General features: G+C 68.2%; 2 protein-coding genes and 2 long non-coding RNA genes across 5 annotated transcripts; 1 reads left to right on the top strand and 3 right to left on the bottom strand.

Moving 5' to 3' along the window:
- Positions 1 to 323: 323 nt before the first annotated feature.
- On the top strand, positions 324 to 1,742 carry LOC142824312 (uncharacterized). Its single transcript, XR_012899233.2, has 2 exons — positions 324 to 1,453; positions 1,609 to 1,742. It is a non-coding gene; the product is annotated as an uncharacterized LOC142824312 (long non-coding RNA).
- Positions 1,743 to 3,241: 1,499 nt separating this feature from the next.
- On the bottom strand, positions 3,242 to 3,707 carry LOC142824313 (uncharacterized). The gene is made up of 2 exons (XR_012899235.2): positions 3,509 to 3,707; positions 3,242 to 3,413 (listed from the first exon to the last, which is right to left on the bottom strand). It is a non-coding gene; the product is annotated as an uncharacterized LOC142824313 (long non-coding RNA).
- Positions 3,708 to 5,919: 2,212 nt separating this feature from the next.
- LOC142824314 (uncharacterized) lies at positions 5,920 to 15,196 on the bottom strand. The gene is made up of 3 exons (XM_089777654.1): positions 15,115 to 15,196; positions 13,748 to 13,828; positions 5,920 to 7,929 (listed from the first exon to the last, which is right to left on the bottom strand). Exons 1-3 carry the CDS (start codon positions 15,194 to 15,196, stop codon positions 7,076 to 7,078), a joined length of 1,017 nt encoding a protein of 338 aa, XP_089633780.1. The 3' UTR covers positions 5,920 to 7,075.
- A 7,311-nt stretch (positions 15,197 to 22,507) lies between these two features.
- LOC149524472 (uncharacterized) lies at positions 22,508 to 25,040 on the bottom strand. Of its 2 annotated transcripts, none has more exons than XM_089777639.1 (2): positions 24,891 to 25,040; positions 22,508 to 22,862 (listed from the first exon to the last, which is right to left on the bottom strand). In XM_089777639.1, exons 1-2 carry the CDS (start codon positions 24,908 to 24,910, stop codon positions 22,514 to 22,516), a joined length of 369 nt encoding a protein of 122 aa, XP_089633765.1. In that variant the 5' UTR covers positions 24,911 to 25,040; the 3' UTR covers positions 22,508 to 22,513. The 2 variants fall into 2 exon arrangements, with proteins under 2 accessions (XP_089633765.1, XP_089633764.1); XM_089777638.1 differs by having other exon boundaries at positions 24,799 to 25,012.
- Between the last annotated feature and the right edge of the window lie 1,201 nt (positions 25,041 to 26,241).

Here is a 26,241-nt window from a genome sequence, read left to right as displayed (position 1 = left end):
ATTCAGCTTCCACACAGATTACAGTTTCCTACCTACACACATAGACATTATACACTCACATAAATAGTGTACATACGATTAACAAACAATAAGTTCCCATTCAATATCCCACATGGCTCCCCCCCATACCAATTTCTGGGGCCAACACCCCCACCTAGGGGTGCAGCAGCGATCTGGCTGCTTCCCTCCAATTCAGCAACGTGACACAGCCCCGACTCAGTCCTCAGTGACAGCTCTTCTGCAGGTTTCTCAGGCAGACGGTCCTGAACCTGTTTCACTCGGACTTGGTGTGTGCTGTACAGGGACGCGTTGGAAGGCAAACGCCTTCGTCTCTCCTGCTTCATTCTAGCCGTGTGACCGTTCCATGCAGCCAAATGTGCATTAACCCAGACACTTAGGTTCAGCCTCCCAGGGAGGGAGACAGAGGGAGGAAGGCGGAGACCAGCACCTGGCTGGAGGGGAGGCAGTGGCTGTCGGGGAAGCATGGAGAGAGGAGGTTAAGCGGGGGCCTAGGGGCGATGGACCCCTAACCCTGGGGTCTGAGGCATCCTGGCCCTGGGCCCTGTAGCCACATCACGTCTGTGCTGGGCTGTGTCCTGAAGGAACAATAAACCCCTCTCTATTCTACCACTGGCACGGTCTGTTCTTGTTGCTACAGGGATGCAGGAACGGGGGAACCCCGACTGCGTCGTCACATGGGTATATGCCACTCGTAGTGTTTCTTGGGTCCCTCTGACACTTAAAAACTCTTTCTCACAGTCCTTAGCCTGCCGGTCATGGATTCATCCCTAATGTCTTTAGCTTTCCTTATCAATTTTCTACACTGCAGAGTGACCTCTTTATAATGCGTATTTGTTCACTGTCTTCTTACACGTATGTTAGAAGCACAGCGTCTGAGGGGCGATGTTGTTGTTACTGAAGTTTGGCGACTGGAAATTAGAAAAACAAGCCTTGCGGTGGCGACTACCGATTGTGAGGCGCACCAAGGTGGCCGTGATGGGGCCAGATAAACACTGGAGGTGCCAGACGCCTGGGGATTTGTCTGAAAGCCTCTGGGAAGGGCACAGGGCCTGTTCCTCACCCCACCCAGGCTGCTAAGCCTGGCCCTGCCTCGCCTGGGTCATCCCTCCGGCCTCGCCCGGCCATGGCTCCCAGGGGTGGTCTCTGCCTTATATGGGCGTGCTGAAATGACCCGGGATGCTGGCGCCATTGTTCCGGGTCACAGCTGCCCCTTTAAATGCAGGCGCCGCCCCTGAGCGCAGGGCCAGCCTGGCATAGAAGCGGCCTGGCGGGGCGGGCAGGGATGCTCCAGTCGCCGGAGGGCTAACACCACCCCAGGAACCAGCCATGGCGCGGTGCCACTGCATGCCGCCCACCCGAAGGAACCGGCGGCGGAGCTGCCGGGGGAGGAGACGGCGAGCCCGGCGCAGGAGGCACAGGAGGCGGAGGAGAGGTGAGTGGGAACGGAACCCGCCGGGCAGGCTGGCGCCGCTGCACAGCCAGTGCCCAGCCGCCATTCCCGGCTTGCGCCCCGTCCCGGTTTCAGTTCCAATGCCCCCCCCGTTTCCAAATGCCCCCCTCCTCCTTCATGCTGTCTTCTCTCCCCAGGCTTCACCACGCGCACTGTGTACTACTACCGGAGGAAGAAATAACCCGCCGCTCCCCTTCTCCGGCCCCGCCAGGTGCAGGAGCCCTGCAAGCGAAGGAGCAAAGCCCGAGCCCTCATTAAACCTGCAGCCGCATTGCCTGCTCTGGGTGCCGCGTGTTTCTCGCCTGCCGGCGTGGCCCCGTCCCTCGGGGAACCTACCGGAGAAGAGGCAGCGGGGGTCCTGGGCGAGGCTCCGCGTGAGCCGCCGAGGACACGGTTCTGTTCAGAAGGGGACGAATCGGGGCTGGACTCCATGGCCTCTTGGGGTCTATGAGGAGTGCGAGCTCCCCCAGGCTCGCTCCCGGCCAGCCCCTTCGCATGGCCGAGGCCCCCTGTACCAGGCAAGGCGGGAGCCGGGAGGCAACGTGCACGTGTGCGCTTGTGTCTCCAGCTGGGGAGCTCCTTCTGCGCTGCGAGACGGATCCCGCTGGGGCCCGGCGCACACACGGGGGTTAAGCGAGGGGCTCAAACTGCAGCAGGGGAGGGTTGGGGTGGACACGAGGAAAGACGTCCTGCCTGCTGGGGGGGACACGGGGATAAGTTGCCGGGGGTTGGGGAATCCCCATCCCTGGAGACTGACGAGCAGGCTGGACAGACGGTCAGGCAGGATGGTCTAGACGGCGCCGGGTCCCTTCCCATTCCAGTGTCCTAGGGTCAGAGAGGCTTGACCTCGGCAGCAGGACTCGGGGTCAGAGTTACCGGGTGCTTCGCCGGCCCACGTGGCGCTGGGAGCCTCAGCTCTCAGAGCCCCGTTGGGCGTATTCTCTGCCCAGCATTTGTAGCCTGGTGTCGCGGCGCGGCCTGGCGTGGGGGGCAGCGCCGTTCCGTTCTGGGTGTGAAGGCCAGGAGGGACTGGGAGCTCCCGGGTAGCCCAGGCTGGAAACTGTCACCCAGCAAAGAGCCAGATAACTTGGGTTTGACTAGAGCATCCACCGGACAGAGCCAGACCAGCACCACGCACACCAAGGCTGGAGCCTCCAGCGCTTCCGAGGTTCAATGCCAGGAGCCTCCAGCGCTTCCGAGGTCCAAGGCCAGGAGCCTCCAGCGCTTCCGAGGTTCAAGGCCAGGAGCCTCCAGCGCTTCCGAGGTTCAAGGCCAGGAGCCTCCAGCGCTTCCGAGGTCCGAGGCCAGGAGCCTCCAGCGCTTCCGAGGTCCAAGGCCAGGAGCCTCCAGCGCTTCCGAGGTCCAAGGCCAGGAGCCTCCAGCGCTTCCGAGGTTCAAGGCCAGGAGCCTCCAGCGCTTCCGAGGTCCGAGGCCAGGAGCCTCCAGCGCTTCCGAGGTTCAAGGCCAGGAGCCTCCAGCGCTTCCGAGGTCCGAGGCCAGGAGCCTCCAGCACTTCCGAGGTTCACCTCCCTGCCGGGACCCTGCCGCGCCTGTTCTGCCAGGCTGGGGGGCCCTTTGGGCCTGGCATTTTGACCCTGTGGACCATCGCCCCTCGAGCCTTGGGGATCAGCTAACCCAGCTGGGCTCTGTACGTCCCTCCCCATCAGGGACCTTCTCCCGCCCGGGACCGAGCCCCCCACAGAGCCTGGAGGGCGCGGGGGGGCTACCAGGGCCCTGGAGGCAGCAGGAAGGCAACAGTCACAGCACAACTTGCACTAAGCTGGTTTATTGATCAGCGGCTCCGGCGGCGGGTGCTCCTGGGCCTGGCCGGGGGCCCGGCTCTCCCGTTGGCTCGGTGTTGCGAGGCTCACGCCAGGAGCGGGACGAGCGGAGGCGCTGGGGCCTCAGAAGATCACGCTCCGCCGGTAATAGAAGCGTCGGCCTGGGGAGAGAAGAGGGAAGGAGCTGAGTTCGGGCCGCACGCGCGGAAGGGACCCGGCCGTCCCCCCGCGAGGACGCGCAACCCCGTGGCGGTACCTCGCCTCCTGCCTCGCCGCCGCCTCCGGGCTCGCCTCCTCCCGCGGCGCCGGGGTCTCCTGCGAGGCCTCCGTCGCCGGCACGGGCTGAGATAGCGAATGTACCTGACCATGGTCCCGCGGCACCGAGCCGGCCGGCTCTCACATGGGCGCTCTGCCTCTGCCCGGCCAGCTGGGCAGTGAGTGACACGCAGGGCTCCTGGCGCATCACAATGGGCTGGGACTGGCCTCGCCCATATATGGCCATGACCATACATGGGCGTGCAGCGGCCCTCTCCTGCCCCTGGGATTTGCCCTCGGGGCAGGAGCTGTGCGGGGGGGGGGGGGGGGGGAGAGGAAGGGGCGGGCCTGCTGAGCGATTTCGGGGCACAGGGCAAGCAGGGAGCCATGGGCAAGGCCAAGGGGGCGCGGGCACCAATGAAATTAACAGGTAGCTGGTTTAAAACTAATAAAAGAAAGTTCTTCTTCACACAGCGTGTAGTCAACCTGTGGAACTCCTTGCCAGAGGAGGCTGTGAAGGCTAGGACTAGAATAGAGTTTAAAGAGAAGCTGGATAAATTCATGGAGGTTAGGTCCATAAAGGCTATTAGCCAGGGGATAAAATGGTGTCCTTGGCCTCTGTTTGTCAGAGGCTGGAGAGGGATGGCAGGAGACAAATCGCTTGATCATTGTCTTCGGTCCATCCCCTCTGGAGCAGCTGGTGCTGGCCGCTGTGGGCAGACAGGGTACTGGGCTGGATGGACCTTTGGTCTGACCCAGTACGGCCGTTCTTATGTCCTTAGGGTGCTCTGGCGAGAGGCCAGACAGATGCAGGACAGGCCAGGGCGGGGCTGGCGGTGGAGGCAGCCATGCCTAGTGCACGGTGAATGGCCCCACGCCGTTCGTACGGGGGAGTCACCGGCTTCCAAGAAGCTTTCCCGTCAGACAGCCGGAGCCCTGCCTGCCCCGAGTCCGGCCAGGTGAAGGGACGTGCCCAGGTGCCTCACTCCGTCCGGGCTGGGAGCCACCCAGCCAGAGCCATGGGGTTCCCTCCACACGGGCAAGGGAGGAACGAGGCCCCGCGGGCGCCTCCTCGCGCCAGGAGCAGCTCTGCTGTGAAGCGAGCCCGGAAGGACGGAGGCCCCGTCCTCACAGACCTGTCTGTCCCGAATAAACCTTTCCAAGTCAAACGCTAAAGAGCCGGCCCAGAGAGCCCTTTGGGTGAGACGCGAGGTATAGAGCGCTTGGGACTGTGGTGGGTCCTTCGGGACCAGAGAACCTGTTGGGAGGTGGGGGATGGGTTAGAACCTCTCCCCTGTGTGAGGGGGGCTGGGGGGCACAGGGAGCACTGGGATGTCCGAGGGGAAGTGGGGGATGGGTTATAACCTCCCCTGGGTGCAGTGGGTGGGGGTTGGGGTGCGGGGCGCTTACCTGGGCAGCTGATCAGGGGCCGGTCAGGCTGCCGGGAAGAGCAGGCGGAAGAGCCGGCGGCCGCAGGGCAGCAGGCCGCGGTGCAGGCAGGCGGCGAGGAAGACGGGGAGGCACAGGGAGGCGAGGAAGACGCCCAGCGCGGGCAGCAGGCGCATGAGCAGCGCTTCTCCGCACGGCGCCAGGCTCTGGCCCAGGAGGCGCGCGGCTGGCAGCACCTGCCGGCAGAAGACGACGCCCGGCAGGCCGAGGAGCACGAGGAGGACGCAGGACGCGCGGAGAGCGAGGTGGTAGCCCACCCCGAGGGCCAGGAGGGCCAGCAGCCTGCGGAGGACGCGGAGCAGAGTGCGGCAGGCGGGCTGCATGGCGCAGGCCTCAGGGCGGCCACCGCAGTGTCTCCGGCCACGCGCCCAGCCTGGGGAGGAGACACAGGTGGGCGGAGGAGTACGAGGGGCAGTGCTGCGCAGTGGGCAGGGCTGGGGAGAAAACAGCCCCTCTCCCGGCCAGGGGTAACTCCAGCGCGTCTCCCGGCCAGGGCGAGGCAGGCGCGCCAGGAGGTCACCACCCCCAAAGGAGCGTGAGAGCCAGGCCACGCGGAGGGCCGGGAGCCCGGGCTGGAAGCGGCAGGCCCCCCCACGCCCGTACGACCCGAGCGGGAGGGACAGGGGCACAGCCGCACCCAGCCGCTTGGGCGGAAGGCAGCTGTGGGGATTTGGGCTTGGGAACGACCGGGCCTGTCCCCTGCTCGGTCACAGACGCCCGGTGTGGCCTGGGGCAGCCACTGCGCCCTGCTGCGGCGTGGGGCAGACGCGCCCTGGCCCGGGCGTGCGCAGACACCACGGCCCACCCAGCTCAGCAGCCCGGGGCCGGTGGCCCTGCTGCCCACTTGTGACGTCACAGACGGCTGTGGGCTGCGGTAGCTCTGCAGGGCCCCGGGCACAGGCGCTGCTCGGCTTTCGGCCCTTCCGGGGCGGGTGGGCCGGCCCCGACGCGCGGCAAATCTCACAGGCCCTGGGCCACGTCACCCTGCCAGGGGCTGCCCGGCTATTGGCCTGCCCACCCCCGCCCGCCGCCCAGGGAGGGGAGACACCGTGGTGCTCCGGTTCCCTGGCCCGGGCACGATTTCACTGCCCTGCAGCTGCCGGCCCGGGCTGCAGGAGATTCCCGCCCGGGGGCAGGGAGGAATCTCGCCCGGAAGAGTCACTCTAGGGCACCGGGATCCCCAGGCCAGTCCAGCCAAGGCCTGGCTCCACCTGGGAGCGCAGGGGACTAGGCAGGGAGGCCCCCGGCTGGCCGGACCAGTGTGGAGCGACTCTCCCGCGGACACAGGTGCGCCCCTCCCCAGGGAGGAGACCCAGCGCCAGGCAGGCAGGCGCTGGACCTCCCGCCCCTGGGGTGAGACGCCGCCCAAAGGACCAGGCCTCGCCTGCCCCGCTCTCCTCCCGGGACACTGAGACCTGGGCGGGCTCCTAGCAGCTCAGGACAACGGCTGGGGAGCTCAGGAACTCAGGACTCGGGGGCGAGGCGCCTGGTCGCTGCAGAGAACCACAGAGCCCTAGGACTGGCAGGGGCCTCGCGAGGGCACCAAGGCCAGTCCCCGGCCCTCCTGGCAGGACCAAGCTCCCTCTAGAGCAGCCCTGGCAGGGGTCTGTGCAACCTGCTCTTCAGTATCCAGGGACGGGGATTCCACGGCCCCCAGGCGATTTACTCCAGTGCGTCACCCCCGACAGGCAGGAACTTTTCCCTAATGTCCAACCTCAACCTCCCCGGCTGCAGCTCAAGCCCCTTGCTGCTTGTTCTGTCCCCAGAGGCCAAGGGGGACAATTTCCCCCCCTCCTCCCTGTGACCCCCTTTTAGATCCCTGAACACGGCTCTCACGTCCCCGCTCAGCGTCTCCTTTCCCAGCTAAACCAGCCCAGTCTCTGTCAGACTCCTGTTCCCTGGAGCTTTCATCCCCCTCGTTGCTCTTCTCTGGACCGTCTCCAGTTTCTCCACATCTTGCCTGAAATGCCGGGCCCAGAGCGGGACACAAGATCCCAGCTGAGCTGGCCCCCGAGCTCACCCGGGGCTTGCTAACCGGAAATGCCCGTTACCCTGTAACTCCCCGGCGGGTCTCTGCGGCCAAGAGACCTTCCTTCCCCGTCCCACCTGTCCCTGGCGCTCACTCCTGGGGCCCGCGGGGCCTGGATGAGCTCCGCCCCCGCAGCGGGGAGGGGCGGGGCTTTCGGAGCACACCATGTACATGCCCCCTGCTCTGGTGGGTACCCGGCCGGCCGAGCGCGGTGGCGCCAAGTGACCCGCGGCGGCTGGGGCTGCCAGTCCTGATCCCACAGAGCGCAGGATACAGGGCAGCAGGGCCGGGCGTGACCTGCCCTAAGGAGGGGTCCCCCTCGGCTGAAAGTGGGGGGTGGGGACAGGTGTCCCCGCTGGGGGGAGGCAGCTCCCCCGACCTGTCCCTCCCCACAGCGCAAAGAAAGAGCGAGCTCCGCTTCGTTAGGAGCTCTTTGTTCTGTCCGGCGCTCGGTGCAGCTGAAGCCACTGGCGATGGGCGCGGCGTGGTTCCTTGCCCCGTCGGTGCCCGTGGACGCCGGCCCGGGGCGTGGCCAGACCCCTGCACTGCGCCGCGCCGTGCGCTCACCACGTGAGCCGAAGCAGCTTGAGGAAGACCGGCAGCAGGACCCTGCGCAGGCAGAGGTAGAGGAAGACGGGCGGGGAGAGGGAAATGAGGAAGACCACCAGCGCCCGGAAGAGCTCGTTCAGCAGCACCTCGGCGGCGGGCAGCAGGGAGCGCAGGCAGGCGAGGACGGCGGGGAGCACCTTCCGGACCAGGACGATCCCGGGCAGGCAGAGGGAGAAGAGCAGGATGCTCGCGAGGCGGATGAGCAGGACGAAGGCGACGGTGGCGGCCAGGCAGCAGAGCGCTCGCTGGAGCCCGCGGAGGAGGCCTCTGCCTAGGGGATGCATGCCTCAGGCCTCGGCCAGGAGCAGGGGTCTCTCCGCGGGGCCCGTGCCCCCCTGCGGGCGCACAAGGAGAGGCCGCGCGGTGAACGGAGAGCCCCCCAGGAGCGCTGCGGCTCGCCAGCAAGGCTTGGGGGTCGCGCCGCCCTCGCGAGCAGGGGCCCCCTCGGCGCTGGGTGTGGCGGGGCCGGGCACGCGGCCAGCGCAGAGGCAGGGGGTCTCCTCCCCAGGGGGCTGCCGGGCCGAGCGGCCTGAAGGGCGGGGAGAGGAGAGGGTCCGTGGAGACCCCCTGCGCGCCGGCGCTCGCCAGCCACCCGGCACAGGGGTCCGGGAGGGGAAAAGCCGGCGGGGCCCAGGGCAGCCTTGTCCCCACCAGGGAACAAGGCAAAGGGGCGGGGCCTCAGTGGGAAGGGGCGGAGCTGGGCGCCCCTCCCCCACTGCCTGTCAGCCCCGCCGGCGATGTCAAGGGCCCGGGGGGCCGGTCACTGCAGCAGCCAGGAGCCCCAGGCCCTTTTAAATCCCTGGCCCCCAGGCAGCTGCCCCCCCCCGTTGTTCCCTATGAGCCCCCCCGGCGTGTCCAGCCAGCCCCGCAGCCCTGAGCAGGGGGCTCCCGGCGCGGCCCCAGGTGACGGCTCCTCGGCCCCACGCCTGCTCTGCTCCGAGTGGGGGCGGCCGGGCTGCAGTGACCCCCCAGCTTCCCACGGCCCTCCCTTCCGTTACGCCTGCCGCCCCCCCCACCATGGGGTCCTGCCCCTCCGGCATCCGGGGACCTGCGCGACGCCCCCCCTTCCCCGGCTGCACTGGGCCCACGTCGCCCTCGCACCCCTCCCCCCCCCGGCCCCGCTGGGCCCACGTCGCCCTCGCACCGCTCCCCCCCCGGCCACGCTGGGCCCACGTCGCCCTCGCACCGCTCCCCCCCTGGCCACACTGGGCCCACGTCGCCCTCGCACCGCTCCCCCCCCGGCCCCACTGGGCCCACGTCGCCCTCGCACCGCTCCCCCCCTGGCCCCACTGGGCCCACGTCGCCCTCGCACCCCTCCCCCCCCGGCCCCGCTGGGCCCACGTCGCCCTCGCACCCCTCCCCCCCGGCCCCGCTGGGCCCACGTCGCCCTCGCACCGCTCCCCCCCCGGCCCCGCTGGGCCCACGTCGCCCTCGCACCGCTCCCCCCCCCGGCCCCCGCTGGGCCCACGTCGCCCTCGCACCGCTCCCCCCCCGGCCCCGCTGGGCCCACGTCGCCCTCGCACCGCTCCCCCCCCGGCCACACTGGGCCCACGTCGCCCTCGCACCACTCCCCCCCCGGCCACACTGGGCCCACGTCGCCCTCGCACCGCTCCCCCCCTGGCCACACTGGGCCCACGTCGCCCTCGCACCGCTCCCCCCCTGGCCACACTGGGCCCACGTCGCCCTCGCACCGCTCCCCCCCTGGCCACACTGGGCCCACGTCGCCCTCGCACCGCTCCCCCCCTGGCCACACTGGGCCCACGTCGCCCTCGCACCGCTCCCCCACCGGCCGCACTGGGCCCACGTCGCCCTCGCACCGCTCCCCCCCTGGCCGTACTGGGCCCACGTCGCCCTCGCACCGCTCCCCCCCCAGCCGCACTGGGCCTACGTCGCCCTCGCACCGCTCCCCCCTCCCCGGCCCCCACTCAGCCCACGTCGCCCTTGCACCGCTCCCGCCCTGGCCGCACTGGGCCCACGTCGCCCTCGCAACTCTCCCCCCCCCGGCCGCACTGGGCCCACGTCGCCCTCGCACCACTCCCCCCCCGGCCCCCACTCAGCCCACGTCGCCCTCGCACCGCTCCCCGCCCTGGCCGCACTGGGCCCACGTCGCCCTCGCACCGCTCCCCCCCCCGGCCGCACTGGGCCCACGTCGCCCTCGCACCGCTCCCCCCCCCCCCGGCCGCACTGGGCCCACGTCGCCCTCGCAACTCTCCCCCCCCGGCCGCACTGGGCCCACGTCGCCCTCGCAACTCTCCCTCCCCCGGCCGCACTGGGCCCACGTCGCCCTCGCACCGCTCCCCCCCCGGCCGCACTGGGCCCACGTCGCCCTCGCACCGCTCCCCCCCCCCCCCCGGCCGCACTGGGCCCACGTCGCCCTCGCACCGCTCCCCCGCCCCCGGCCGCACTGGGCCCACGTTGCCCTAGCACCGCCCCCCCCGGCCCCCGCTGGGCCCACGTCGCCCTCGCTCCGCTCCCCCCCCGGCCACACTGGGCCCACGTCGCCCTCGCACCGCTCCCCCCCCGGCTGCACTGGGCCCACGTCGCCCTCGCACCGCTCCCCCGCCGGCCGCACTGGGCCCACGTCGCCCTCGCACCGCTCCCCCCCCGGCCGCACTGGGCCCACGTCGCCCTCGCACCGCTCCCCCCCCCGGCCGCACTGGGCCCACGTCGCCCTCGCACCGCTCCCCCCCCCGTCCGCACTGGGCCCACGTTGCCCTCGCACCGCTCCCCCCCCGGCCGCACTGGGCCCACGTCGCCCTCGCACCGCTTCCCCCGGCCGCACTGGGCCCACGTCGCCCGCTCACCGCTCCCCCCGGCCGCACTGGGCCCACGTCGCCCTCGCACCGCTCCCCCCCCGGCCGCACTGGGCCCACGTCGCCCTCGCACCGCTCCCCCCCCCCCCCGTCCGCACTGGGCCCACGTCGCCCTCGCAACTCTCCCTCCCCGGCCGCACTGGGCCCACGTCGCCCTCGCAACTCTCCCCCCCCGGCCGCACTGGGCCCACGTCGCCCTCGCACCGCTCCCCCCCTGGACCCGCTGGACCCACGTCACTGTCGCACCACTTCTCCCACCCCCCGGCCTCACTGGGCCCACGTCGCCCTCGCACCAACCCTCCTGCCAGTTACAGGCTCTTCTCTCTCACACACACTCACATGCACACATGCAGACATACATACTCAGGCACACACACACACACAGAGACACACAGACGCCCATACACACAGACAGTCACACAGATACACACACACACACACAGACGCCCATACACACAGACAGTCACACAGATACACACACACACACAGACGCCCATACACACAGACAGTCACACAGATACACACATACACAGACTCCCATACACACAGTCACACAGATACACACACACACAGACGCCCATACACACAGACAGTCACACAGATACACACACAGACGCCCATACACACAGACAGTCACACAGATACACACACACACACACAGTCACACAGATACACACACACACACACACAGATGCCCATACACACACACAGTCACACAGATACACACACACACACACACACAGTCACACAGATACACACACACACACACAGTCACACAGATACACACACAGTCACACAGATACACACACACACAGAGTTTATCTGTCACGAGCCCAGTGCCCGGAAGCGAAGGCCCCACGCCCAGCCTGGTCGCCGGAGCGGCAGAGCCCAGACAGCCCCGGCCTGGCTCCCATGTCCCCGGTTGCTGCCCTAGCGCAGGGCAGATCCCTGCCCGCTGTCAGCCCGCGGCTCCCCCGGCCGTGGGTCGCGCATGAGGCTCGGCAGGGGAGCAGCCACCCCCAGATATCGCTGGGCGTTGGTTTCCTTCCACCCGAGCACCGAGACTTGCGCTTGCCACAGGCAGGCTCCCGGCCCAGGGGTCTGATCCCACGTGGCAAGTCCCATGGAGCCACCGGGACCTCTGCAAAGCGTCCCCGTGTAAAGGAGTCGGCTTTGGGGGAGGGCTGGGGCCTGGCGACGGAGCAGTGGCACCGACTACATTAACCTCCCCCTGCCCCTGTGCCAGACCCTGATACCTCGCCAGCAGCCACTTCCACTCCCGAGCCACGGCCCCCCCGGCTTTGTGACACACGCAGCGCCCGACCGCCATGAGCCAAGGCCCTGCCCTGGCTTTGTGACACACGCAGCGCCCCACCGCCAGGAGCCACGGCCCCCCCTGGCCTTGTGACACACGCAGCGCCCCACCGCCATGAGCCAAGGCCCTGCCCTGGCTTTGTGACACACGCAGCGCCCCACCGCCAGGAGCCACGGCCCCCCCTGGCCTTGTGACACACGCAGCGCCCCACCGCCATGAGCCAAGGCCCTGCCCTGGCTTTGTGACACACGCAGCGCCCCACCGCCAGGAGCCACGGCCCCCCCGGCCTTGTGACACACGCAGCGCCCCACCGCCATGAGCCAAGGCCCTGCCCTGGCTTTGTGACACACGCAGCGCCCCACCGCCATGAGCCACGGCCCTGTCCTGGCTTTGTAACACACACGGTGCCCCACCGCCATGAGCCACGGCCCCCCCTGGCCTTGTGACACACGCAGCGCCCCACCGCCATGAGCCACGGCCCTGTCCTGGCTTTGTAACACACACGGTGCCCCACCGCCATGAGCCACGGCCCTGTCCTGGCCTTGTGACACACGCAGCGCCCCACCGCCATGAGCCACGGCCCTGTCCTGGCTTTGTAACACACACGGTGCCCCACCGCCATGAGCCACGGCCCTGTCCTGTCCTTGTGACACATGCAGCGCCCCACCGCCATGAGCCACGGCCCTGTCCTGGCTTTGTGACACACGCAGCGCCCCACTGCCATGAGCCATGGCTCTGCCCTGGCTTTGTGACACACGCAGCGCCCCACCGCCATGAGCCACGGCCCTGTCCTGGCTTTGTGACACACACGGTGCCCCACCGCCATGAACCACAGCCCTGCCCTGGCTTTGTGACACACGCAGCGCCCCACCACCATGAGCCACGGCCCTGCCCTGGCTTTGTAACACACACGGTGCCCCACCGCCATGAGCCACGGCCCCCCCTGGCCTTGTGACACACGCAGCGCCCCACCGCCATGAGCCACGGCCCTGTCCTGGCTTTGTAACACACACGGTGCCCCACCGCCATGAGCCACGGCCCTGTCCTGGCCTTGTGACACACGCAGCGCCCCACCGCCATGAGCCACGGCCCTGTCCTGGCTTTGTAACACACACGGTGCCCCACCGCCATGAGCCACGGCCCTGTCCTGTCCTTGTGACACATGCAGCGCCCCACCGCCATGAGCCACGGCCCTGTCCTGGCTTTGTGACACACGCAGCGCCCCACTGCCATGAGCCATGGCTCTGCCCTGGCTTTGTGACACACGCAGCGCCCCACCGCCATGAGCCATGGCCCTGTCCTGGCTTTGTGACACACACGGTGCCCCACCGCCATGAACCACAGCCCTGCCCTGGCTTTGTGACACACGCAGCGCCCCACCACCATGAGCCACGGCCCTGCCCTGGCTTTGTAACACACACGGTGCCCCACCGCCATGAGCCACGGCCCCCCCTGGCTTTGTGACACACGCAGCGCCCCACCGCCATGAGCCACGGCCCTGTCCTGGCTTTGTGACACACACGGTGCCCCACCGCCATGAACCACAGCCCTGCCCTGGCTTTGTGACACACGCAGCGCCCCACCGCCATGAGCCATGGCCCCCCCCCGGCTTTGTGACACACACGGTGCCCCACCGCCATGAGCCACGGCCCTGCCCTGGCTTTGTGACACACGCAGCGCCCCACCGCCATGAGCCATGGCCCCCCCCCGGCCTTGTGACACACGCAGCGCCCCACCGCCATGAGCCATGGCCCCCCCCGGCCTTGTGACACACACGGTGCCCCACCGCCATGAGCCATGGCCCCCCCCGGCCTTGTGACACACACGGTGCCCCACCGCCATGAGCCACGGCCCCCCCTGGCCTTGTGACACACATGGTGCCCCACCGCCATGAGCCACGGCCCCCCCCGGCTTTGTGACACACACGGTGCCCCACCGCCATGAGCCATGGACCCCCCGGCCTTGTGACACACACGGTGCCCCACCGCCATGAGCCACGGCCCCCCCTGGCCTTGTGACACACACGGTGCCCCACTGCTCTGAGCCACAGCCCCCCCTGGCCTTGTGACACACACGGCGCCCCACTGCCATGAGCCACGGCCCCCCCTGGCCTTGTGACACACACGGTGCCCCACTGCTCTGAGCCACGGCCCTGCCCTGGCTTTGTGACACACACGGTGCCCCACCGCCATGAGCCATGGCCCCCCCGGCCTTGTGACACACACGGTGCCCCACCGCCATGAGCCACGGCCCCCCCTGGCCTTGTGACACACACGGTCCCCCACTGCTCTGAGCCACAGCCCCCCCTGGCCTTGTGACACACACGGTGCCCCACCGCCATGAGCCATGGACCCCCCGGCCTTGTGACACACACGGTGCCCCACCGCCATGAGCCACGGCCCCCCCTGGCCTTGTGACACACACGGTGCCCCACTGCTCTGAGCCACAGCCCCCCCTGGCCTTGTGACACACACGGCGCCCCACCGCCATGAGCCACGGCCCCCCCTGGCCTTGTGACACACACGGCGCCCCACTGCCATGAGCCACGGCCCCCCCTGGCCTTGTGACACACACGGCGCCCCACCGCCATGAGCCACGGCCCCCCCCAGCTTTGTGACACACACGGTGCCCCACCCCCATGAGTCATGGCCCCCCCCGGCCTTGTGACACACGCAGCGCCCCACCGCCATGAGCCAGGGCCCTGCCCTGGCTTTGTGACACACACGGTGCCCCACCGCCATGAGCCATGGCCCCCCCGGCCTTGTGACACACGCAGCGCCCCACCGCCATGAGCCACGGCCCCCCCCCCGGCCTTGTGACACATGCAGCGCCCCACCGCCAGGAGCCACGCCCCCCCCGGCCTTGTGACACACGCAGCGCCCCACCGCCATGAGCCACGGCCCCCCCCCCATGGCCTTGTGACACACGCAGCGCCCCACCGCCAGGAGCCACGGCCCCCCCTGGCCTTGTGACACATACGGTGCCCCACTGCTCTGAGCCACAGTCCCCCCTGGCCTTGTGACACACGCAGCGCCCCACCGCCAGGAGCCACGGCCCCCCCGGCCTTGTTACACACGCAGCGCCCCACCGCCATGAGCCACGGCCCCCCCTGGCCTTGTGACACATGCAGCGCCCCACCGCCAGGAGCCACGGCCCCCCCGGCCTTGTGACACACGCAGCGCCCCACCGCCATGAGCCACGGCCCCCCCACGGCCTTGTGACACACGCAGCGCCCCACCGCCAGGAGCCACGGCCCCCCCTGGCCTTGTGACACACACGGTGCCCCACCGCCATGAGCCACGGCCCCCCCTGGCCTTGTGACACACACACGGCACTGGCCTTGCTGCCCTGTTACTGTCACAAAGGGTGGTGGGGGGTAGGCCTCAGCTCACGTGAGACCATTCCCGGGTCAAAGTTCAGCAGCCCCATGGCAGCAAATGCAAACCGGCCAGCCCTCCGCTCCGGGCGCCCCATGGCCCCCTCGGCAGCCCCGTCCACCCCTCTGCCACCTCCCCACCCATGGCCGGCCTCACTCCCCCTCTCCCCAGGCCCTGCATCTCCTGCCCCAGGCCTGCCCCCCCCCCCCGTGTATCTCCCCCTTGTCCGATGCAGGCGCATCCCTCCTTCTCCTGCAGCCCCGCCCCCGACCGCCCCCAGTCGCCTCCACGTCGCCCTGCCCCCCTTCCCCAATGCCCTGGCCCTCCCCAGCTGCCTCTCCACAGAGCCACAGGCGCCGCCCTCTTCCCTAGGGCAGTGCCACTGGGATGGGGACTCCCGCCAGGGCGGCCATCCCCAGTGAGGGCACCCTCCAGCTTCAGCCCCGGCCCAGCAATGGGCAATGGCCAGCCACGGCCGTCCCGCCCTCCCCACATCCCGCCAGCCACGGTCGTCCCGCCCTCCCCACATCCCGCCAGCCACGGCCATCCCGCCCTGCACACACATCCCGCCAGCCACGGCCATCCCACCCTCCCCACATCCCGCCAGCCACGGCCATCCCGCCCTCCCCACATCCCGCCAGCCACGGCCTTCCCGCCCTCCCCACATCCCGCCAGCCACGGCCGTCCCGCCCTCCCCACATCCCGCCAGCCACGGCCATCCCGCCCTCCCCACATCCCGCCAGCCACGGCCGTCCTGCCCTCCCCACATTCCGCCAGCCACGGCCTTCCCGCCCTCCCCACATCCCGCCAGCCACGGCCGTCCCGCCCTCCCCACATCCCGCCAGCCACGGCCATCCCGCCCTCCCCACATCCCGCCAGCCACGGCCGTCCCGCCCTCCCCACATCCCGCCAGCCACGGCCTTCCCGCCCTCCCCACATCCCGCCAGCCACGGCCGTCCCGCCCTCCCCACATCCCGCCAGCCACGGCCGTCCTGCCCTCCCCACATCCCGCCAGCCACGGCCGTCCCGCCCTCCCCACATCCCGCCAGCCACGGCCGTCCCGCCCTCCCCACATCCCGCCAGCCACGGTCGTCCCGCCCTGCACACACATCCCGCCAGCCACGGCCGTCCCGCCCTCCCCACATCCCGCCAGCCACGGCCATCCCGCCCTCCCCACATCCCGCCAGCCACGGCCGTCCCGCCCTCCCCACATCCCGCCAGCCACGGCCGTCCCGCCCTCCCCACATCCCGCCAGCCACGGCCATCCCGCCCTGCACACACATCCCGCCAGCCACGGCCGTCCCGCCCTCCCCACATCCCGCCAGCCACGGCCGTCCCGCCCTCCCCACATCCCGCCAGCCACGGCCGTCCTGCCCTCCCCACATCCCGCCAGCCACGGCCGTCCCGCCCTCCCCACATCCCGCCAGCCACGGCCGTCCCGCCCTCCCCACATCCCGCCAGCCACGGCCGTCCAGCCCTCTCCACATCCCGCCAGCCACGGCCGTCCCGCCCTCCCCACATCCCGCCAGCCACGGCCATCCCGCCCTCCCCACATCCCGCCAGCCACGGCCATCCCGCCCTCCCCACATCCCGCCAGCCACGGCCGTCCTGCCCTCCCCACATCCCGCCAGCCACGGCCGCCCCGCCCTCCCCACATCCCGCCAGCCACGGCCGTCCCGCCCTCCCCACATCCCGCCAGCCACGGCCGTCCCGCCCTCCCCTCTGCCTGGGGCTCCCGCTCAGACCCTCTGGGCTGCAGCGGCACCTGCTGGGGCGGGGGGCAGGGAGCTAATCCCCCATGAGGCAGTGGGGAGTTTTGGGGGTGTCACATTATTGGATTGTGAGGGGAGCAGCCGGATCACTGCTGCACCCATGGGGGGGGGTTCACCCCAAAAGTGGTACCAAGGGGGTCATGTGAGGGGTCAAACAAAAGCTTACTGTCTTCTGATTCTGTATCTGCTCTTCATGTATCTGGGTATGTCTACACCACCCTCCTAGTTCGAACTACCGTTACTCCTCGTGAAATGGGGTGTACCGGTAGTTCGGAATAGGCACCCTAGTCCGAACTACCTAGTTCGCGCCCCGTGTAGCCGCGCTGCACGGGGTCCGAACCAGTGGGGATTTAAAAATGGCGGCTCCCCGCTTATGCAAATGAAGCCCGGGAAATTCAAATCCCGGGCTTCATTTGCAAGTGCGGTATGCCTACATTACCCCGCTAGTTCGAACTAGGGGGGTAGTGTAGACAGACCCTCTGTATGTCTGGGTGTGCAGTTAGGGGTCTGTACTCTGGATGGAGACTGGAAGTCTCTCTGAATGTGCTTGAGTATTGGGCAGAGCCCGGCCTATGGACATGCTGTGACGGCGCGTTGGGGTTCCCCCGCCTCCTGCACCCCTGTAGTGGCATGAACAGACTCTACAGCCAGTAGAACAGAGGGAGTTTATTGCTTCTCCACGATACAGCTCAGCACAGATGTCATCTGTTACAGGGCAGGCCTGGGATGCCTCAGCCCCCCCTTGAGATGGGGGAGACTGGGCCCCGAAATCCCAGCCCCTTTCCCTAGGCTGCCAGACCGAAACTAAAACTCTCTTCCAGCCCTGCCCCCAGCCAGGGGCGGCATCCACCTTCCTTTGTTCCTCTCCCTGGGGGGTAGCTGGTCAGACAGATTGAGAGACCCTTGTGTGACGGCGCGTTGGGGGTCCCCCGTCTCCTGCACCCCGAAATGGCACAAACAGACTGCACCAGCCGGTGGAATAGAGGAAGTTTATTGCCTCTCCAGGACACAGCACAGATGGAATCTGGTCACAGAGCTGGGCTAGGATGCCTCAGGCCCCCTTGAGATGGGGGAGACTGGGCCCCTAAACTCCAGTCCCTTCCCTAGGCTGTCTCCTCCATGCTCCCAGACAGCCACTAACTAACCCTCTTCCAGCCCTGCCCCCCAGCCAGGGCAGCATCCACCTTCCTTTGTTCCTCTCCATGGGGGGTGTCTGGTTCAACAGGTTTGGCATCACCTTTGCATAGTGAGGTTTTCCCTGCTGGGTCTTGCTCCAGACAGCAGGGGTCACCACAGCCCAGCAAGCACCCCCAGTACGTCACACCTTGCCTAGTGACTCATCCCCTGTCCTGCTGGGCCCTGCTACAGACAGCAGCCAGTGGGGGTCACCCACAGCCCCAGCATAGAAACAGCCAGGTACCCCCCACTACATCACACATGCTACTTAGCGAGGCCCTGTGGGACAATAACACTCAAGGGGCCAAGGACACACCTTGGGAATGAGGGCTGACACCTAAGGGCTACCAGCAGGGAACACAGGGATAGGCCGCTGGCCAGGTGACCTGCTGCAGCCAAGAAGAGACCAGGAAGGATGTATAAATAGGTCATGTGGCTGACTCCATCTTGGTTCTCAGCTCAGCACTTCATCCCAGAGGCAGCAGTGCAGGGATCGAAGAGCCAGGAAGAACTGTGGACCCATCCTGATCCTAGGATTTTAAGCATTTTAAGCCAGAATCGAGAACTGGGAGATTCGATGCATGTAATGTACGATACTTTAGCAACCTCACTCTCAGGCTTTTCTTTCTCTTAGTAATAAACCTTTAGATGTTCGATGCTAAAGGACTGGCTCAGCGAGATTTGTGGGGCCCGGATATTGCTGGGGTGTCGGAGGGGTTTTGCTCGGGAGGCTCCAGGCAGGCAGCTGAAGCGCTCTGTGGGACTGGTTTGTGGCCTGTTTGGAAAGGTCACCAGTCTGGGGCTGTAAGGAGCCCCGGACTTGAGCAATTCGCCCTGAGCGGACGCCCTCAGCTGTGCCCAGCCCCAGCCCGGCCCATCACAGGAGGTTCAAAGGGGGGTTGCACACGGGGGGGGGGGGGGCTCAGTGCCTGGAGGTTACTGGTTCAATGTGACTGGGCGGAGGCAGTTTGTGGTGTCAGAGAACAGCCCAGAGTTGGAGCCGGGGGGGTCTGGTGCGCTGGTGCCCCCCACCCTGCTCAGAGGACACGGCCGGTTCTGGCCAGAGACAGACAAGGGGCAGCAGAGGGGACCCTAGAGACCCACCCAGCTGAGCCCAGCGAGGGGGGAACATTGGACGGGGAGGGGGGAGAAGAGGGGCCCAGGCGACCCTCTTACCTGGGGAGAGACACTGGACGGGGGAGGGGCTGTGGCTGGGGTACTGAGGCTCTGCTGGGAGACGGGGGCTGTGTTGGGGGCTGAGGACAGGGCAGGCAGGACCCAGCCGGCTGTGGGGTGGCTGTCGTGGGGCTGGGGCCCAGGCTGAGGGCAGGGCAGGCAGGACCCAGCCGGCTGTGGGGTGGCTGTCGTGGGGCTGGGGCCCAGGCTGAGGGCAGGGCAGGCAGGACCCAGCCGGCTGTGGGGTGGCTGTCGTGGGGCTGGGGCCCAGGCTGAGGGGTCCTTTGCTGGTCAAAGCTCAATAGACCCCCCTGTTTTGTGCTGGCTGATAGTGCTCTGCTCTAGAGAACAGGGGGGCTATCCGAGGGGCTCACGCGGAGGCAGGCGGCTGGAGGCCCTGAGAGGCAGCGTCCTGGAGGTGGGGGGGCGGACCCCCCGGTGAGAAGGGCCCCCCAAAGAGAGTCACTGCGCTGGAGTGGCCCCTGAGAAGGGGCTGCCGCGCGGGAGGGGCGCCTGCCCGGGGCCAGACGGGCCGAGCGTGGGCACGACCTGAGAGCCGTGACACCCCCCAAGTGTTTGCTCTTGTTCGGGGCTCCCTAGGCTGCGGGGCAGGGCCCCAATGCCCGGAGCCAGGGACCCGTCTGTCACGTTGCTGAATTGGAGGGAAGCAGCCAGATCGCTGCTGCACCCCTAGGTGGGGGTGTTGGCCCCAGAAATTGGTATGGGGGGAGCCATGTGGGGTATTGAATGGGAGCTTATTGTTTGTTGATCTTATTTATGCTATTTATGTGAGTGTATAATGTCTGTGTGTGTAGGTAGGAATCTGTAATCTGTGTGGAAGCTGAATATTTCTGTGAATGTGGTTAAGCATGGCTATGGACAGGCTGAGTAGCGAAGCCCTGTGGAACAATGACTCTCAATAGGCTATGGACACACCCAAAGAATGGGGTTTGTCACCTGAGGGCAGCCAGCAGGGAACATAGAGATTGGCCTCTGACCAGGTGACTTGCTGCATACAAGAAGAGGCCAGGAAGGGAATAAAAGAGGCCATGTGGTCGATGCCATTTTGTTCTCAGCTCAGCACTTCATCCCAGAGGCAGCACTGCAGGGATTGAAGAGCCCGGAAGACCTGTGAACCCATCCTGATCGTAGGATGTGCAACAAGAACTTTTAAACCAGCAGCTGCAACATCTCTGCTAGAGCCTGCATCGAGAACTGGGAGATTCGGTGCATGTAACGTACTGTACTTTAATAACCTTACTCTCAGGCTTTTCTTTCTTGTAATAATAAACCTTTAGATGTAGATTCTAAAGGATTGGCCCAGCGTGATTTGTGGTAAGGTCCAGAGGGTAAATTGACCAGGGATCTGTGGCTGGTTTCTTGGAACCGGACAGAACTTGTTCGGGGTAGGTGGGATTGGGTGCTAGGACCCCCCACCTGTGTATGAGGCCCGGGGCCATCTGGGGCACGGATATTGCTGGGGTGTCGGAGGGGTTTTGCTCGGGAGGCTTCAGGCAGGCAGCTGAAGCGCTCTGTGGGACTGGTTTGTGGCCTGTTTGGAGAGGTCGCCAGTCAAGGGGGCTGTAAGGAGCCCCGGATTTGAGCAATTCGCCCTGAGCGGACGCCCTCAGCTGTGTCCAGACACGGCCCAGTCTGTCACACCGTCCTCAGCCCGGCTGCGGCGCTGCGCAGTGGTGTCCTGGGCACCAGGGAACGTTCCCGTCGCTGCAGCGTTTCCACGGCAGCCCCTCGGCGCCCGGCCTGGGAGAGTAGTAGTGACCGTGCAGAGCCCCCCCCCCCCCCTCGTCCCGGGTACCATCGGCCCCTCGGCGCCCGGCCTGGGAGAGCGGCAGAGACCGTGCAGAGCCCCCCCCCCCCCCCCCCCCGTCCCGGGTACCATCGGCCCCTCGGCGCCCAGCCTCGGAGAGCGGCAGAGACCGTGCAGAGCCCCCCTCCCTCCCCCCGGGTACCATCGGCCCCTCGGCGCCCAGCCTGGGAGAGCGGCAGAGACCGTGCAGAGCCCCCCCCCCCCCCGGGTACCATCGGCCCCTCGGCGCCCAGCCTGGGAGAGCGGCAGAGACCGTGCAGAGCCCCCCCCCCCCCCCCGGGTACCATCGGCCCCTCGGCGCCCAGCCTGGGAGAGCGGCAGAGACCGTGCAGAGCCCCCCCCCCCCCGTCCCGGGTACCATCGGCCCCTCGGCGCCCAGCCTGGGAGAGCGGCAGAGACTGTGCACAGCCCCCCCCCCCCCCCCCGGGTACCATCGGCCCCTCGGCGCCCAGCCTGGGAGAGCGGCAGAAGCGACTGTGCAGAAACACACAGGCAGGGCGCGTAGCTCGAGCACACAGGGAGCAGGCCAAGGACATGGGGAGCCCAGGCTGGCTGGGCGGGCCCCAAACGGGGGAGCCTGGAGGAGGTGCAGAGAGGGGATCCCCCGGCTCCGGGGTGGGCCGAGCGTAGCTCAGAGCCGGGGGGGGGAAGGGTTGGGAACCGGCCTGGCGGCGACCGATGCAGGATCCGTCGTGGCACCGCAACGGGGACGCGGCGGAGGGGCCGTGCTGAGCCCCCGGGCCGGCCGGCAGAGGCAGGGGGAGCCCGGCCAGTGGCTGGAAGCCGAAGCCGGACACAGTCCCAAGGGGCACCCCCCGGGAGCGGGGCGATTCTCCCGCATGGCACGTTTTACCCCAGGCCGGCGGTTCCCCCTCCCTGCGGCTCTGCTCTCGGTTGCCGTGGGGCAGGGCTCCGGGAGGGCAGGTCCCATGCTCACAGGCGCCCGGCTGGCCTGGGCCACGCAGACCTGTGGGTCTCGGCGCGCAGAGGTGGTGGGTGGGGGCAGCGCCGGGCTGGGCCGGGGGCCGGGGAGGACAAAGCCGGGTGTGACCAGCCTGGCTGCCCCCCAGCCGCTCCCAGAGCCCCGCCTGCGCCAGCGTGAGCCCAGCGGCTCGGGCCCCGGGCCCCGCGGCCTAGGCCAGGCACTCGCTGTGGCGCCTCTTCTCCGGGCCCCAGGCTGGCGCTTCCCCGGCCAGGAGCAGGCGTTGGCGGAAGCTGCGTAGAGAAGCCAAACTCTCGGAGCCCCCGTCTGCACACACGGAGCCACACGGCAGGACCCGGCGCCCCGAAGTCTCCTGCCCCGGGCCCCAGGCTCAGGCGCGCGAGGGGAAGGGGCAGCGTCTGTCTCCTCAGCCGGGGCCCCGACCCAAGACCGGTCCCCCCCGCCCCCACCCAGGGCAGCCAGAAGGGGGCTCTCCGCGCCCTGCCCCGGCGGGAGTGAAGCCCGGAGCCGGCCTGCGCCTCACTGCTGTATTGAGCCGGAGCTGGGCCGCGGCAGCGCCAGGAGCTCGCCCAGCCACTGCAGGCAGAAGAGGAGGAGCAGGGCGGAGAGCCCGAACTGCAGCAGGAGCAGGACGGAGGGCAGCAGGCTGCTGAAGAAGACGTGGACGGCCGCCACCAGCAGGGCGGAGAAGAGGACGCCCACGTAGCTGGTGAAGACGCAGAGCGCCAGGAAGAGGACGATGTTCAGCAGCATCTTGACCCCGTCCAGCAGGTCCCTCAGGATCCCCCCGGCGTAGTGGGGCCTCCGGATCACCCTGCGGCCGGGCCGGGCCGTCGGCTGCGGCTTCGGAGGAGCCATGGCGCTGTCCCTGGGGGGCGCGAGGGGAAGGCGGGATGAGGCCGGGGGCAGAGGGTGGGACAGCGACGGAGCCAGGCAAGTGTGGCCAACCCTCGATCGGCAGGGCCCGCGGTGGGCAGGGTCGGGAAGGGTTCCGCCCGGCATCTGGCCAGGTGCGTGTGGGGCTGGGCTCATGGGGCCCTGGAGCCCTGGCCGGTGCCGCTGGCAGAGGCAAGACCCTGGACTCGGGGACTTTGCCCTGCTACAGAAGGAGCTCGAGGGCACGAGCCTCACAAGCCCTGACCGGAAAACGCAGGAGGCTTGTGGTGTTATCCCCTCCGGCTAGATGGGGAAACTGAGGCTCAGCGCAGGGCAGTGCCTGGCCCCAGAGCCATAGAAATGTGGGGCTGGAGCACGGGGATGGATGGAGACCTGCTGGTCCAGTCCCCTACGCAGAGGCCGGACCAGGCTCCCCGGGCCCAGCCCCGACGGGTTTGTCGGCCTGTTCCTGAGCCCCTCAGTGGCGGGGACCCCCAGCCCCCCGGGAGGCCTGCTCCCAGCTCAGCCACTGGGGCTAGATCCCCCCACGGCTCCCTGCGGCAGGTTCCGCCCCTCGCTCCTGCTCTCAGCCCGCCACAGACGGGACGGCTGGGCCAGGGCCCCTTCGCCGTCGCCCCTCGCAGCCACACGTGCCCCGTCCGTACCCCGCTTGCAGGCCGGGCCCCTGCACCTTCTCCCGTCGCTGGGCCCTTCCTGCAAGTGGGGCCCCCAGAATGGCCCCCAAGCCCACACAGGCTCCTCGGGCCAAGCAGGGCAGGGAGAGCTCGCTGCGGAGAGCGATTGCCAGGGACTGTTACCTAAGCCAAGGGCATGTGAGAAACGGGTCTCAAATGAGCGAAGGGCTGGAGCCGGTAGACAAGGAACAGCGAGGGGACAAGCCCTCAAGCGGAGAGGCAGCAAATTCATACCCAGCCACAGGACGTGTTCTTTTCATACGACCTGCGGAACTCCCCGCCGCAGTGAGTCCAGGAGCCCGAGAATCGAGCAAGCTCAGAAAGGGACTGGCCATTTCTACGGAGAGGAGGTGTGCCCCAAGTAGCCCTGGTTAACGGCAGCACCACATCTGGAAGGGTCCGCGGGCTTCAGGGCTTACACCCGGCTCTGACTCTGAGGCCAGGAGGTGACTCCAATGGGGAGCCCATCACCCCACATCTGCTCTGGGGGGCCAGTGTCAGTGCTATGTGGCCAGCTGGCCCTTGGATCTGGTCCCCCCGGCCTAGAACCCCCCACCCGTCTGTGGCCCCGAGGCCGGCCGTTCCAGCCCCTGGGCGGGTGAGCTGCTGGGACGGCTGCTCCAATCTAAAGAAAAGAAAACCTCCCTTCCCGGCTCCCTCCCTCCCCGACGTGCCCAGGCCGGCTGGGTGGATCCTCCCTTGTGAGTGGCTCCCTCCCGCTCGCCTTGGCTGGGAATGGAAGGGCCCATGGGCCCTCCAGCGAGGGAGCCGCCCCCACTCACAGGCAGGGAGCAGAGAGGAGACGCGCCCGGTAGCTGTACCCATGCTCCTGAGGGGTCCCGGCAGGCGTCCGGCCCCGGCCAGCGCCCACCCTGCTCTCCCCAGCCGTGCCAGCCTGTGCACGTGACTGCACCCACTCGGGCTCCGCGAGCCACGATGCACCGGGCAGGACCCTTCGCACTCCTGCCTGGTGCTGCACACCCGCTCCTGCCCCGGGCCCTGCCCCAGCGCCACGGCCCAGCCTTTGCGGCAGCCAGACCAGCCTGTGCCCCACAAAGCCCCGGGCAGCCGGCGTGCACATGTGGGTACCCTAGCAGGGTCCCTGCCCCACCCCGTGCCCCAGCCACTGCTCGGGCACATGGCCCGGCACGTCAGCCTGGCTGCCGGGGGTGGCCGCACGCTGGGGGCTCGGGGAAGGGGGACCCCGCGCTGCAGGAAATGGACGGGACCCACCTCTGCCTGGCAAGGGAGCTGCCCACAGCCCCCCCCATGTGACGGCCGCCAGCTGCGTTGGCCCCACGGCAGAGGGAGAACCCAGCACTTGCCTGCCCCTCGGTGTGGCCATCAAGAGCCCAGCGTGGGCTGGCGCATCCCGTGGCCCTGGAGGATGGAGGTGCCTGGCACAAGCCTCAGAGCCGCCCCTGCGCCATCCCGGGCAGCCGCAGCACTGGGGGGGCCAGCGAGCCGCCCCACGGAGTCTGACGATGTCACAAACCGGCCCGGCCGGACCATTTCCAGCGGGGGGAGGGGCCCCCGCCCCCAGGCCTCGGTTGGTGCAGGCCGGCTCGGTGGGGCTAGTGGGTGTGATGGCGCGTTGGGGGTCCCCCGTCTCCTGCACCCCGAAATGGCACAAACAGACCGCACCAGCCGGTGGAATAGAGGAAGTTTATTGCCTCTCCAGGATACAGCCCAGCACAGATGGAATCTGGTCACAGAGCTGGGCTAGGATGCCTCAGGCCCCCTTGAGATGGGGGAGACTGGGCCCCTAAACTCCAGCTCCTCTCCCTAGGCTGTCTCCTCCATGCTTCCAGCCAGCAACTCACTAACCCTCTTCCAGCCCTGCCCCTCAGCCAGGGCAGCATTCCACCTTCCTTTGTTCCTCTCCATGGGGGGTGTCTGGCCACTGGTTTGCATAGTGACTCATCCTGTTTTGCTGGGTCGTGGTACCCACGGCAGCCAGTGGGGGTTACCCCAGAGCCAGCAGCATAGAAACCAGCCAGGTACCCCCACTACGTCACAGTTCTCCCCCCTCCGAGAGCGAACTGAGCAGGGTCACTCCGCTCGTGACCTAGGGAAGTTCGGGTCCTCTGCGTGGGAACCCGCCCTGGGGCCATGGGTGCTCCCCTTGACTCGGGCCGGCCGTGGCGAGGCCCCACATGAGCTGGCTTCCCTCTGTCCACTAGCCGCCCCGCTCCAGGGCGACTGGCACAGGCCTGTCCTCGGGGGTCACTCCCACCCTTCCGCTGGCCTTGATCTCTGGCCAGGGTCTCTCGGGCCGGGGCCATGAGCCCAGCGAGCTTTCTCTGGACAGCCAGGGTGGCTTCCATCCCCGATGCTCCATCCAGGGAGGACTTCCCCTCCCATAACTCTCTCAGCAAACCCAGAGGGTCCTCTATCTGGGGTAGAGACCCCCAAGCCGCTTTCCTCCTGTCTTGGGCCTTCCCGCCCCTCTGGCAGGAGTCACAGGACCGGCAGTACCGCTGCACGGCTGTAAAGATTCCCGGCCAATAGAAGTGCTGGAGCAGCCTCAGCCGGGTGCCCCGGATCCCCCGGTGGCCCCCAACGGGGACATCGTGGGCCAAATACAGCAGCTCGAGGCGATACTTTCGGGGGACGACCAGCTGCCGCTGGACACCCCATGCCCTCCCTTCCTGGGGGGAAGCCAGTCCCGGAACA

Source organism: Pelodiscus sinensis, chromosome 4, assembly GCF_052426305.1.
Source record: "Pelodiscus sinensis isolate ZL-2025 chromosome 4, ASM5242630v1, whole genome shotgun sequence".
Taxonomy (NCBI): domain Eukaryota; kingdom Metazoa; phylum Chordata; order Testudines; family Trionychidae; genus Pelodiscus; species Pelodiscus sinensis.
The sequence above is the reverse complement of the archived record's forward strand: the minus strand, read 5'-3'. Positions and strand labels throughout refer to the sequence as shown.

Excerpts from the sequence above, each read along its gene's own strand:
- LOC149524472 (XM_089777638.1), bottom strand. The coding sequence starts at position 24,836 with ATGGGGGGGGCTGTGGGCAGCTCCCTTGCCAGGCAGAG. Across the intron at positions 22,863-24,798 it reads AGCTCCCTTGCCAGGCAGAG|GGACAGCGCCATGGCTCCTC; the intron begins GTGGGTCCCGTC and ends CGCGCCCCCCAG.
- LOC142824314 (XM_089777654.1), bottom strand. The coding sequence starts at position 15,196 with ATGGGGCGCCCGGAGCGGAGGGCTGGCCGGTTTGCATTTGCTGCCATG. Across the intron at positions 13,829-15,114 it reads TGACCCGGGAATGGTCTCAC|GGGGGGCCGTGGCTCATGGC; the intron begins GTGAGCTGAGGC and ends TCACAAGGCCAG. Across the intron at positions 7,930-13,747 it reads GCTCAGAGCAGTGGGGCACC|GGGGGCACGGGCCCCGCGGA; the intron begins GTGTGTGTCACA and ends GTGCGCCCGCAG.